The sequence below is a fragment of the Oryza brachyantha genome, chromosome 2 (genome assembly GCF_000231095.2).
Source record: "Oryza brachyantha chromosome 2, ObraRS2, whole genome shotgun sequence".
Lineage (NCBI taxonomy): Eukaryota > Viridiplantae > Streptophyta > Magnoliopsida > Poales > Poaceae > Oryza > Oryza brachyantha.
The window spans coordinates 23,045,861-23,059,739 of NC_023164.2; the positions used below are offsets into that span (position 1 = coordinate 23,045,861).

At 45.9% G+C, this 13,879-nt stretch overlaps 3 protein-coding genes across 5 annotated transcripts; all 3 read left to right on the forward strand.

Annotated features, from left to right (window-relative positions):
- Nucleotides 1-598: 598 nt before the first annotated feature.
- LOC102719183 (U-box domain-containing protein 11-like) lies at nucleotides 599-4,770 on the forward strand. The gene is made up of 4 exons (XM_006648954.2): nucleotides 599-904; nucleotides 2,548-2,664; nucleotides 2,736-3,188; nucleotides 3,453-4,770. Exons 1-4 carry the CDS (start codon nucleotides 599-601, stop codon nucleotides 4,509-4,511), a joined length of 1,935 nt encoding a protein of 644 aa, XP_006649017.2. The 3' UTR covers nucleotides 4,512-4,770.
- Nucleotides 4,771-6,805: 2,035 nt separating this feature from the next.
- LOC107303591 (uncharacterized protein At1g66480-like) lies at nucleotides 6,806-9,074 on the forward strand. Its single transcript, XM_040520941.1, has 2 exons — nucleotides 6,806-7,747; nucleotides 8,828-9,074. Exons 1-2 carry the CDS (start codon nucleotides 7,055-7,057, stop codon nucleotides 8,870-8,872), a joined length of 738 nt encoding a protein of 245 aa, XP_040376875.1. The 5' UTR covers nucleotides 6,806-7,054; the 3' UTR covers nucleotides 8,873-9,074.
- Nucleotides 9,075-11,732: 2,658 nt separating this feature from the next.
- On the forward strand, nucleotides 11,733-13,702 carry LOC102719465 (protein TIFY 6b-like). Of its 3 annotated transcripts, none has more exons than XM_015833586.2 (6): nucleotides 11,733-11,999; nucleotides 12,154-12,314; nucleotides 12,431-12,518; nucleotides 12,644-12,917; nucleotides 13,005-13,107; nucleotides 13,209-13,702. In XM_015833586.2, the coding sequence occupies exons 1-6, from the start codon at nucleotides 11,877-11,879 to the stop codon at nucleotides 13,378-13,380; spliced, it is 921 nt and encodes a 306-aa protein (XP_015689072.2). In that variant the 5' UTR covers nucleotides 11,733-11,876; the 3' UTR covers nucleotides 13,381-13,702. The 3 variants fall into 3 exon arrangements, with proteins under 3 accessions (XP_015689072.2, XP_015689073.2, XP_015689074.2); XM_015833587.2 differs by having other exon boundaries at nucleotides 13,005-13,092; XM_015833588.2 differs by having other exon boundaries at nucleotides 13,005-13,065.
- The last annotated feature ends 177 nt before the right edge of the window (nucleotides 13,703-13,879 follow it).

A 13,879-nucleotide genomic window follows, 5' to 3' on the forward strand; every position in this document is an offset into this window, starting at 1 on the left:
TCTAAATAACTAAACAATAAATGTGCAAACCTCTCGAGTACACGGAACATCCCAAGCAGCCCCAGCCCCAGCGTGGCCGCCCACACTCCACAGCAGATCCGACACCCCACCATCCCCGGCCCCGGGGCTCAAATCTGATAGGGAAGCTGGCAGCTTCAGGCTCCAGCTAGATGGACACTGATTTCCCCGCGTTTGTTTACTCCGCCTATGCCTCGCCCGGGAATCCCTCCTCACGCGAACGGCAACCAGTGAAGTCGCGGACACCCCACGCCCAGCTCACCCCACCCCCACCTCGTCCGCCGCGTCGTCTCCCCCCCTGACCCCTCCCCCGCCCCGGCCGCACGGCTGCAACCCACCTCGCCGCGCTGGAGGCTCAAGCTGGAACCTCGCCTCCTCAACGCCTGAGCTCCCTCGCACTACGCTCGCTGGTCCGCACTACACTATACTACATTACGGGACGTTGACATTGCTAATGGCATCACCTCGCCTCCTCCTCCTCCACGCGGCCTGACCCCGCACGGCCGCGCGCTGTGCCTGCCGAGGCGGAGCGGGGCCCCTCCCCCTCCCCGTCGCCGGCCGGGCCGGGCTGGGCTGAGCAATGGCGGCTGCGGCGGCGGCGGAGTCCGCGGCCGAGATCGTGCGGGAGATCGCGGCGGTGGGGGCTGCCGATTTGGCTGCGGCCGCCGAGCCGCTGCGCGCGGACTGCCTCCGCCTCGCGCGGAAGGTGTCGCTGCTGTCGCACCTCGTCGCCGAGGTCGCCGAGGCGGGGGCGCGAGAGGGGGACGAGGGCGCGGCGGCGGAGGCGGCTTCGTGGTTGGGGGAGCTGGTCAGAGCGCTGCAGGCCGCCAGGAGGTTCGTCGAGCTCGGGCGCGCGCCGGCGCGGTCGTCGGGGGCGTCGGATCAGGTGAGGGTCGGGGCCATTTGGGTGCGACGAAGTGTCGGCGCAAGCTGCATTGCTCGGTAGTTGGTGCACTGCTTCTTGCGGGATTACGTCGAACACTTGGTGCGCGTGCTCAACGGTTGTTCTGTTCATGTGTATGTCAGCCGTCTTGCTTCGCTTCTGTTGATGACTGGTCTAGTATTGTGTGGCGTTTAGGAATCATGCTACCTCAGTGTCTCTTGGAGTCCCGCACAGCGCACATGGCTTATGTTGTTTGATGCTTCAGTTGTGCTACTCCCCTCCATTCCAGTATCTCTAGTGCTCTAGATGCAGAGCTAATTAGGCTTGTTCATATCGACTTATTTACAAATCAAACTCGTTCTGATGTATTACAACTTTCTTGCAACAAGTAAGAACAACAAATTCAGCAATCATATTAGCATTCAGCCTTATTTCCTACCATGCCTCCTTGTGCATCTGCCCACCTGCTGAGCTGAGTGTGGCATCTTTCGTGATCAGATTCTCATTTCAAACAATTTGGTTTTAACTGATCATCACATTTTTCATTTGAGTATTCATTATAACAACTTACTGAAATATATTGAGCTGCATAAAAATGTATTTATGTGTCTTTCGAGATTTCTAATGCTAAAATAGCATTTTGATATGGTCATATGCTATACAAGTACATGCTGATCTTGCAATACATCAAGTTGATCATGATTTCGATCCATACCATTGTTGTGTTATTTTAAACAAGACTGGCAAATTTGTTTGTTTGGCTGACAATTTTATCCCTGGAAATTGGTAACCTCTTCTCCTATAGTTGGTTTTATGTTTATTATGTGCAGCATGCTCAGGCTTTTCTTTAGTAGAATTAGTTCAATACCAAGATGTAAAAAAGCCAGGAAGTACTCAAGGCCCTAAGCTGATCCTGACTTCAGGGTTCAGGATCAAACCTAGATTTCTAAGTATTTAGAAACCATGAAAAATATTTGGACCATTGATACATTTGTGCTTTAGCTTATCCTCATCCTAATTCCATAAACACCCATCGATCTCAAATCCGTAACCTATTGCGGTGAGAACGGAGAAAGAGAGGCAGAGAGCAGCTCAGCAATAGACAGTGTGAGTGTACCAGGTGTTAGGGGACAACGATGACCCCACTACATTGCAGTGATTTGTGTAGTACTGGTGAATACTTTGAGGAGGTGGTCAGAGGGAGCAACAATGGTACATTCTTCAAGTTTCATGGGGTTGGCAATGGCAGTGAATGGCATGGTATAATACTAGATAAACGTAATCATTCAAGTGGTATTGAAGTATACTGGAAGTTCTCATGATATTTGGATGTGACCAGACCAATTTTTGCATAATTTCGGTCCAGCATCCTGGCAATTTAGATGTGGTCTATGTTGGCTTATTTCTTTTGATACATCATACATGTAGGCCAGTCAACTCTGTTCATAACTTTCCCTTTGCTTTTCATGCCATACCTTCCATGACTGTGTTCCTCCTGAACATGACCATCAAATGCATTTGCTTGATTTATGTATGGTTGGTGATTGATTTGCTCGTGTCTTGTTTGGTTGTTCCATGCTTTTTTTTTCTCCCGTATTTGTACAATTAGTAATTCTTATGCTATTTTTGTTGGTTATTTTGTTAAGGATGCCATCTGCAACAATGTTGACGTTCAGTTCAAGTTTGTGACTTGGCAGTTGCAAACAGTTCTAGGAAGCCTTCCGCAGAGCTGTTTTCAAATATCAGATGAAGTTCAAGAAGAGGTATATCTAATCATTTTCCTTAAAAGTATTGTTCCTTAGTTGCTTAGTGTACCAACTTTATCATTCTGCAGATTGATTTAGTGCGATCTCAGCTTCGAAGAGAAATTGAGAAGAAAGGAGACATTGATGTGAACATTTTTTCAAAAATCCATGATATCTTAGCTCTTCATGTTAGTACTGTTGAAGCTCAGTGTGTGCAATCACACGATCAGCCAGGCACACCACAAATGGAGAACTTATGCAATGGTCACCTGGAGTTGCAAAATATCATTATACTTGTTTCAGAAATAAGTGGTGTGCCCAAGTCTGACGCAGAAAGACTAACTTCTCAGTTAATTGAAGGACTTGAAAACATGAGAGTTACAGATTCTAAAAAGCCTGTTAATGTTAGCCAATCCAGTGATGAAACAAAAGGTTCTGCTGAGACACAAAAAAAGTCTGACACTGTAGCTATTCCTGAAGATTTTCGTTGCCCAATATCTCTTGAGCTGATGAGAGATCCTGTCATTGTTTCCACTGGACAGGTAATATTTCGAACGATCATTTATTTATTTCCATGCACAATTGAACCTACTGCATATTGCCATGGTATAATTTGAGAGAATTTTTTTACCATCCTTGAGGTACCATATATTTTCTAGCGTAAAAACTTGGTACCTCCAAGTAATAGGTATCTTGAGATATTAAAAATTTACAATAAAAATTTGGTACCTTGAGATACTTTCTTAAGGACCGTAAAATTTCTCATAATTTGTCATCTACTGACGATGTACTAGCTAATTTTGCAGACATATGAGCGTGCCTTCATTCAAAGGTGGATAGACTGTGGAAACCGGACCTGTCCTAAAACTCAACAGAAGCTACAAAATCTTACATTGACCCCAAACTATGTCCTGAGAAGTTTGATATTGCATTGGTGTGAGGAAAAAGGGATTGAACCACCTACCAGATCTAAGAACGATGGTTCTTATCTTGAGGTTGGTGGGGAGAGAGTAGCAATCGAAACATTAGTTCGTAATCTCTCTAGTAGCTCGTTAGATGAACGGAAATCTGCTGCTGCTGAAATAAGATCTTTGGCCAAGAAAAGCACCGACAACCGTATACTTCTGGCAGGATCTGGTGCAATCCCAGCTCTGGTGAAACTTTTGTCCTCCAAAGACCTGAAAACCCAAGAACATGCAGTTACATCTCTTTTGAATCTCTCGATATATGATCAGAACAAGGAACTGATAGTAGTTGCTGGTGCCATTGTCCCAATCATACAAGTGTTGAGGAAGGGGGGCATGGAGGCAAGAGAAAATGCAGCTGCAGCTATTTTCAGCCTGTCACTAATCGACGATAATAAGATAACTATTGGAAGCACTCCAGGTGCAATTGAAGCATTAGTTGAGTTGCTGCAGAGTGGCAGCCCAAGGGGTAGAAAGGATGCAGCAACAGCACTGTTCAACTTGTGCATATACCAAGCAAACAAAGTTCGAGCGGTTCGAGCAGGGATCCTTGCACCACTGATTCAGATGCTGCAGGATTCATCCAGAAATGGAGCTATTGACGAAGCGCTAACAATCTTGTCGGTTCTCGTGAGCCACCACGAGTGTAAAACTGCCATAGCGAAAGCTCACGCTATACCCTTTTTGATAGACTTGTTAAGGTCAAGCCAGGCCCGTAACAAGGAGAATGCTGCTGCCATCTTACTTGCCCTTTGCAAGAAGGATGCTGAGAACCTCGCTTGTATAGGGAGGTTGGGTGCTCAAATACCACTAACTGAGCTGTCCAAGACAGGCACAGACAGAGCCAAGCGCAAGGCAACCTCTCTCCTGGATCATCTCAGTAAGTTGCAGGTGCTCTAATTCCACTTTCTGTCGCATACCATTTTGCTTGTGTGCGTGTTCCACATGTACGTATACATACGAAAAGCTGTAACCTCTTACTGAGTGTGAAATTGGTGAGCTGGTAATGGGTTATTTCAGTTACCTGCTTACCCTCAACCACAAGTGTGCGTTCATTGGTTGCTACATAGAAATGGTTGGTGTTACAGACTAGCGTATTGTTGCTCATGTGCATGAAGCTCCTTTGAAGATAAAAAAAAATGCAAAATTACTCCGATCACCATCAAAGTATCTAATCATCACTTCTTTGTCTTCAAGATATCAGCTTGATATTTACTGATACCTTCGCCATTCCATGGCTGGGGTGTTCTTTTTGAAGATTTGGAGAGCTAAATGGCGCTTTCATCTTTGTAGCATTTGGAGACCCAATTTACTGATATCCTGACATGATTAACCAGGTGATCTGGTCTGAATAGCCACACAGTAATGATGGCTTTAAGCTTACTTATTTTTTGATATCAAGACCCTCAAATCTTTGGTGGAAAGCATCTTTACTTGTTAATAATATCTTTAGTCACTAATTCAAGAATGAATCATGACGAAATGGACTGATGGCGTTGTCTGCGTGACTGCGTGTCACTTAATTTTCATCGACATGTTGTTACTTCCCAACATTACTGCTTTCAAGGCATATTTACATCTGCTCTGCGAGGCCGGGAGAAATTGGCGTGTTGTGCTATACAAAGAAGAAACTAGAAAGAGAGGGAGAAAATGTATAACTGTTTGATATATTCAGAGAGAAAAGAGAAGGGTCTCCCGACGATGACTTAATCACACTATTGAAATGATTCCAATAAAATTTAGATGAACAAAGTAGGTTCTAACTGTGAACCGGACTGGACGTAGTTCCACTAGTCTGTTTTCTTGTCTTGCGGTGAACCTGTCCACTCGTGTTCAAGTTTACATTTAGTACAAGTTTGTATTTACGGCTAATTATTTTTTTTATGGTAGGCTGCATACTCGTTGACATAGACATGTCCATAATAACTTCATCAATACCACGATATGAGAGGTCTTTAAATGTGATTATAAATATATGGCATGTATGTATGTATCCGCTTGGTAAAGTGTTTGCATGTTATGAGCGATTGTATATGTTATGTGTTTCGAAAAAAAAACGTCAACATCAAGATATCCATAGTGATATCATCAATCAATATATGCTAACCTGGTCTTTTGAGATGCTCATATGAGTAGTGTATATGTGTTCACCAATGTTTACCCTGTTTCTTTAAAGTAGTACTATCTCCATGTTAAAATAAGTACGACGTTTAAATTTAAATGTTAACTAGAAGTCTGAACTTATAGGATTAAGTTCTAAAACTTGGAAAGAACGAGACAGTGGAACTTTTTTTAAAAAAAAGAGACAGTGGACAAAAAGAGAAGAGATTTGATAGTAGTGGAAAATCTCAGGATTGCTTGGGTACCGACACAAGAAGCCTTTTTAGGAGCAGCAAAGAAGGTGCCCAGGCTGGTCATATCCAAGCTCACCGTACCGTTCTTCTTTTTTGATGAGGAGGAAAGGTTCATCATCATATGTACCACTTGGGCACTTGGCCCCTATCACATCTTTGTCAGGTGACACATGAAACTATCCCTTCATCCAGCGGATGCACAGCTGCCGACCTTGGCATTAACGCAAATGCATAAACAGTGCCATAATCTACCGATGTCGAAATGAATCGGCTACGTGAAAGAAAGCCCTGTACACATTTTTTTTGTAAGGTGGCACATGAATGAAAGTATGAAACCATGACTGGCTTCTTCCCAGCAAAACAAGCCCTCCTAAATCCTCCCTGATGGCCGCCTTGCCATTATCCTGATGACCAACAACCTGGGATCTACCAACTAGAAGGGTAGCTGAACGCTAACATTAACGCAACGACCTAAAAGCAAAACATGTTACGTGAGCTGAAGCTCTCTTTACAGTTCATACACAGGCAGTGGGCCCCCCCAACTCGATCTTCTGAAAATCCCTGGAAAAGTTACAATCTTGTAGCCACGACAATGCTTGGCCACTCTGCCTGACCAGAGCCAATATCCCTCTGCGTAGATTCCTCCTCTCCCTCCCTGTTTCACATGCACACTTCAACTTTACTTTGGCATTGAGCTTCCCATACCATTGTGAGCGTTGAAACGTGAGTTCTTCTTCTTCTTGTTGTTGTTTAAGTAATCTCCAGTGAACTGCAATTTGCACCCAGTAGCATTTCGTGGGTTTTATTTTCCGAGGTTTCCTGTGCTAATCAGAGACTTTTTTACCCGTAATCACGCGAGCAAAAGCGCAGCCACCACCATCTCGGCATCTCCTCCTCGAGCCCAATACTATACTACTCCTTTGACTCCTCTCCGCTTTAAAACTTGCCTCTCCGCTCGCACATGACACCGCGGCTCAGGACAAAGCAAGCTAGCTCTCTCACGAACACGCAGCGGCAGCGGCGACACCACCACCGAGAGGTGCAGCAAGGGAGGGGGAGGAGGAGGAGGAGGGTGTGTGAGGGGAGCCAATGGGGAACAGCATTGGGGCGAAGCGGAAGGGCGCCAAGGTGATGCAGCTGGACGGGACGTCGTTCCGCGTCAAGCCGCCGGCGGTGGCGGCGGACGTGCTGCGCGACCACCCGGGGTTCCAGCTGCTGGAGTCGGAGGAGGTGAAGCTGCTGGGCGCGCGGGCGCGCCCGCTCGCGCCCGACGCGCCGCTCCGCCGCGGGCGGCTCTACTTCCTCGTCGCGCTGCCGCGCCGCGCCGCCGCGGGGCCGCCGCGACGCGCCTGGTCGGGGAACCTCCGCGTCGGCGCCCGGGAGCGCCTCGAGTCACTCATGCTCGCCCGCCGCTCCACCTCGGACATCTCCTTCCCCGCCGCCCAGGCCTCCGCCTCCGCCCCGACCTCCCCGCTCCCCGGCGGCGGCTCCGGCGCCGCCACCCCCGTACGGCTCAAGATGCGGCTCCCGAGGGCGCAGGTGGAGAAGCTGATGGGGGAGAGCAAGGACGCGTCCGAGGCGGCCGCCAAGATCATGGAGCTGTGCGCCGCGGTGGGCGCCAAGAGCGCCAGCGTGACCCCGGAGAGGCCACCCGGGATCTTGCGGACCCCGCGGTTCGCGGCGACGCCGGAGTGGGGCGCCGGGTTCATGATGCCGCCGCCGCCGCCGCCGGGAGCGGCCAAGACGCCGCAGAGGTGGCCGTCGCTGCCTGGCACCAAGGAGGTGACGAATTACTCCAATCCCTCTCACCATTTGCATTACATTTACTCCTGCGTTACTATTTCTCCCATGTGCACACTGAGATCTCCACATTTTGCGAAACCAATCGGATTTGTGATTCCATCACCAACTTGTTAGGTACAATGCTCTACAGTTGCACATTTTTAAAAAAAACACAGATGGAAAACTTAACAAGATGACAATTTTCTTGGTAAAACACGTTAGCAAGTTAGCTTGTGCAAGCAATGCGAAATTCAAACCGTGAACGAAAAAAAAAATGGTACAGTTCTTGACTTTGTTTCACTTTGCTCACGCATTTTCTATAGCACAAAACTACAAATGGCCACTAGCTTAGCAATCGACAACGTTACATGGCAGCATGTTATATGCTGCGTCATGAGCAGCAGGAAGAAACAAGCCCAGATGCAGTTTTCTTGTCGTTGCAGAGAACCAGAAGCCTGTTTCAGTGGAGCACTACAGTTGATTGTGCAGAAAAAGTGGAGAGCCAAACCGAGGTTCTCCGCTCATTGCGGGAAACAACCAGCGCAAGTGCGCTAGACACAGAGATCGGCGGAATGTTTCCTTCACTTCTCGTCTTTCACACTTGAGACATTTCTTTTCCTAACCGAACTTGACAAAAGAAAGGCTGATCATTTGAGAAGTAAAGTTTTCTTGCAAGTTTGTGCTCTGAATATGTGGAGCATTTGTTGACAACATGTGGAATTGTTGTTGGTAAAGATCCTAAATAACCCTAGGGATTCACACGAGAACAAATTTGCCGGCGTAGCATGAATGAAGAAGTTGCTAAATATATTGTGTTTTTCATTAGAAAAACAATGCTGTTATTACTGCTCGCAGAAGTAGTAAGATAGTGCCGACTGATTTACATTAATCGCATTATTTTTTTTCCACTGGCCATCAAACTTTTGTTCATACTGCATGAGTGTCCACAGCTCAAGATATTCTCTGTTTTTTTCTTTTCAATATATTTCTATATTTCTTTTATAAACCTGTATTTGTGTTTACTTTTTGTTGGTCACCTTCTCATATCACTTATTCTTGGCATCCATTTTGACATTTCAGAAAAAAGCAAGGTTCGTGGCGCTGCCGGATGAGCTGATAGCATGATTTATATTTCTGAAACAGAAATGTGTTAACATTGTACTGTCACAAGCATGTTTAGTGACTGTCAAACAGACCAGAAGATATGAAATTATAAACCTATCTTCTGTGTTGTGTCTGAGATATGCTCTGCTGAGCAGCGAAAAACTATAATTTGAAGATGAGAAGCCGCGGATGGGCTTCCAATTCATCATGGTTTAACATCTAATCAGCGTGTTTCTGGCTTCTCTACTCTATGAGTTTCTTAATTAGCTTCAGTTTGGTGGTTTATTATTAATCCACCACCATGTTGTGCTTTGTGCAGTCCAATTGCAGTGGTCAACTCCTGTTGCTGCTAGGCAACTTCAGCTTATTAGTGCACATGTACATCTACTCATCTACGTACATAGAGTACTAATTTGTGCATGAATTATAGATGCAGATCTGCAGTTTCTAGTTCCTTGCATCGTGCCATTTTATTCAATCATGCTGTGGATTATTAGTGCATAATTGATCGCTGAGCTAAACTGGTTTTATTAGTTAAACCGCCTACGAATTATTGCGACTAGTACTGAGCTCCATTCCTCAGCACATGCAAGTACATTTACAAAATCATATATCCTTGAACCATAACCTTTTTTTATCTCTACTAATCCAGATTCGGGTAAAGAAATTTCTGCCAATCAATCTCAGAAACCTTAAGATGCCATACGGTCTGGCCCAGTACCTTATATTTATTTAGTGGTGGGAAAGTCGCCGGAAGAACATGCGTATACTACTTCAAGGATATTCTTCCTCTAACCTCGCTCTCTCCCAACTTAAATAGTTTTAGCCGTTTAGGTTTAATAAAGGCATATATACACACACACGATAGTTTTAGAATTCAAATCACCTTTGCTATTCAAGTGACTGAATTATTTTTTCCAAATTTCAGTCTGTCAGAGATATGATCCAAATTATAGTATGCAATATATTTGAGTTATATTATTAGTTTCCTGATACGACTTTTAGTCTTTCTTTCCTTTAGGACTTTTAGTATTTCCTATTAAGATTCATAGTTTTTTCTATTAGAAATCTTATATTTCACCTTTATATATCTCTTCTAAGTTGCATAGGGAGAATACGACAACCCGTTTTATTCCCCTGTGTTTTAATCATCTATTCATAGTGGTTATTATTGGTCAGGCACATATTTTTTCCTGTAAGGATTTTTCACATTAAATATGTGTGTTTGATCAGTCAATTTTCCTAATAAGTGGTATTAAGCAATGGACTAGAAGAGGGATGAAGAAAGGAGAGGGAGGGATATGGACTAAGCCAAGACGGTGACGTCCAAACTCTGCAAAGAACTACATATTAGGATGTCAGTGTGTTAGGAAAATTACCGAATAACGACGACATGAACTTTTTACATAGAAACCCTTACATGCGCTATCCAGAAATAACCATTACGAGGATAAAGGTTACGACGCAGAGAAATAGCAACATAGCATCACACATTTTTCGTACATGTTAAAAGAAATACATAAAAGAGAAATCTAAGAGTACTAAAGACACGTGCAAACATGTTTATTAGTTCAGTCTTTCCATTGCCACAATGCCACAAAAAAAAATGGTGATATAGAGTACAGAGAGGGAAGAGAAGAGAAAAATGATTGTTATGCATCACAAGCTCAGAGTCAACTTCTAGTATCTATCGAAGAAAATTTTGTTGCATGAGGTGCATAAAAAAGAAAAATATGATAATAAAGAGATATTGTGTTATATTAATTAATCCATTAATATACCATGTGTACCTCTACCTTTGTATATATATTTATAAGATAAGTTCTTGCTATTGACATGGATAAGAGAATAGCTAGTCGCAAACTCTACCTTTCAACATATTCCAGTAAGAAAAATCTGCCAGTCAATAGAAAGCTCTAAGACTTAATTAAAAAAATAGAAATTATATTATAAATTAATACCATAATCTCAATATATCTAACACAAGGTTAAGGTGTTTTACCATATGCTTTTACGGGTAAATAGTTCATTTAGTTTTCTTTCTAATTCTATAGATCATACTATATCAATTATTAACTACATAATATTTTCTAGCGGTAGTAGAACTCTAAACCAATAGTTGAAATTATTCTACTAATGATAATACTACCTGGTATTAGAATAGTGCATCATAAGAAGCTACCACCGTGTAGTTGAGAGCGCGCGGATGACCTGGAAAGCATTGCTAGGCAACCCAGCAAACAATGTTCTCCGATGACCCGCACGTCAGTAGTTGTGGACTCATCACTCATGCGGCCATGCCGTCGTGCGGTGGTAGCCTGGTAGGCACCGATCGACGACGACGACGAGAACAGATGAACACTTCGATCGCTACCAGCAAAGTGTTTTTTTTTTTTTCATTTCAATGGGCCTGCAAGCTGCAAAAGCCTCGTACCGGTAAACAAATTAAGAACCATGCTGGAAGGCCGAAAAAAGCCATTGCCTTCAAAACGATAGCAGCAGCAGCAAATGATCCAGATTCAGCAACGGTGCCGCGGTTGTGCCGTTATCGCTATAATAAAGGGCAGACGATTCGCTTTCCCCCTCGTGTGGATTCGTTCAAGCGGAGCCGCCGCGCGGCACGGCGGGCCGTCGAGCGCTCAATGCGCATGTGTGCGCGCGCTCCGCCGCATCGGCCGATCTCGTGTGAAAATTGCGTGCAGAACATGCGGGTGGACACGGTTCGCTCGCCGCGGGCCGCAGGAGATTCACACGGCCGGCAAGTGCGGTTTGCCCGAGTTCGCGTGTGGCTCTCCGTTGCCGGTGGCGCGCGAGGCGCGCGGTTCGGGCGTCTCTCTATAAGTAGTCGGCGCGCGCGGATGCGGCGAGCCGCCCACGTCGAGCGCGCGCGCAAAGGCACCCGCGCGAGAGCATTCGTTTTGATGCGACAGGAGCAGCGCCGCACGCCCCCCGGTTCTTCTCCGCCGCGCGAGGGGAGGGAACCAGCGACGTCGTTGTCTCGCCCCGCCGTGATCGAGAGATCGATATGGACTTCCTGGGAGTCTTCTCGCCGGCGGCCGCCGCGACAGCGTGTAACGCCCACGGAGCCGCGCCGCGCGAGGTTCACCTGAAGCGGCCGCTTCCGGCGGTGCTGCCCGATCATAGGCAGGTACGTGTTCGTCGGAGCATCTCTGACCGGTGTTTCAGGGATCTCTCACGCCTCTCTTTGTGGAACTAGGCAAAAAAGGGGTTTTGCCTAATGTAATAAAGGAGGGAGTTTGAAAGGGATCTCTCACGTTGGTTAAGCTTGCCGCCGGCCCCAGGTGCACGCCGCCGCGCGTGCGCTACAACCGCCGCCACAAAGCACCAGCGTCGTCGTGGACGAACGCATGCCGCCGCCGGTCGCCGCCACCACCGCCACAGGCCTGACCTTACAAGTTTCTGGAGGAGGTCATGACGTCGCTTCACTGGCTACTAGCCCAAGGTATAATCAACATGGCCAGTCATTGGCCCAGATCGATTCTTTTTTCTCTCTGAAACGAACCAGGATCGAATTTTGTCTGCTTACTTATCAACCGTCTTGCTCCGAGTGCCAAGCAGGAGAATGGCCGTGTCTGAAATAAATGATCAGCTGACGATTTTCTACGCTGGCTCTGCACTTGTATTTGACAACATTACTAGAGAGAAGGTGTGCCTTTCTTTAGTCCCGCTCCATTGTTCTTGCTGTCCATCGAAGCTTTAATTATATGACATGCCATACAATAATACAATACCATACAACGCTGAGAACATGGAGGCTCTCCACGCGTGCAGGCTGAGGAGATTATGTTCTTCGCTGCAAAGACGACTCCGGTTACAGGAGGCAGACCTGCTCGTCATCAGCAGCTGCAGTTACCATCAGCCGAACCTGCGTACCCGAACAAAAGGCAGAGGACATTCTGGGATCAGGCCCATGAGCATGATTCTGGTGGTTTGTTCATCCACGGGAACAGCACCAGTTCTTGTTCACAGCATCTGAGCCCAGAGAGTGGGCATGCCATTATCGAGACTAATCCATGCTCGCCGCCAATCCATATCGTGCCTGGAGGTAGGTTGTGTTCCTATCCTGTAATGTGTTGATAACGTCTAGGAAAGTGTTGTAACTAATGCCGTGATGTTCTTTCTCCTGAGGCAGATGCTACGATGCCGGTGAGGAATGCGTCCCTTATTAGCTTCCTGGAGAGACGCAAGCAGAGGTGGCGTGGGAAAACCTACACCAATCTGTACTCCATTTTTCAGTTTGTTTTATTTGTTTCTCTATACACTGAAACAACCGGTTTTTTATTTATGTTTTCTTCATAATTTTTGATTCGTACTTATCATTTGTTTCTCGCTTCAGGTTGGCAAGTACAGCAGTGGCTTGCCCTCGCCGTGAGAAATCTCCTACGGCTCCCCCACGGAAGAGAAACCCACCTGGCAACATGGAACAGCAATGGGCTTTCACGGACGCGATGAACATGAATGGAGATCATGACGAAGTAGAGGCACTGGACACTGAGTTGAGGATCTAGCCGCGAAGTTTTGGATTCAGTTTTGCGGCACGGCAACCTCTTGCTAACCCGGCAGGCACAAGTTTTGGACTCGGTCAGGTGGAGTGATGAACCGTCTGAGTAGAAACTTAGTGGTGCATTCGGTAGCTAGCAAGAGCTTCTTTAGTTTAATTATTATGAGTTTCTGATGAATTTTTTTGAGTGCAGTAATGATGTTTACTCGCAGTTTCACATGAAACCGAGACATCGTCACCCTTTTCTACTTCTCATTGACGGAAGAAGAGGTTTTCGGATTGTAACCAAGGATTTTTCATCCTGAAATATAAATTGCCATTTTGTCTAACTTTCATGTGTAAACAGTTATTTTGGTGCAGGGGGTGCAATCTTGAGGGTCACACTGAGATTCTATGGATGTCTAAGCTGAAGAGATGGGTATTCAACACCTATGTTTCAGGAGCTTTTAGTAGCTACAGAATCGTCGGTTCTCCTAGCCAGTTTAAATTCTCACTTAGATTTTGAG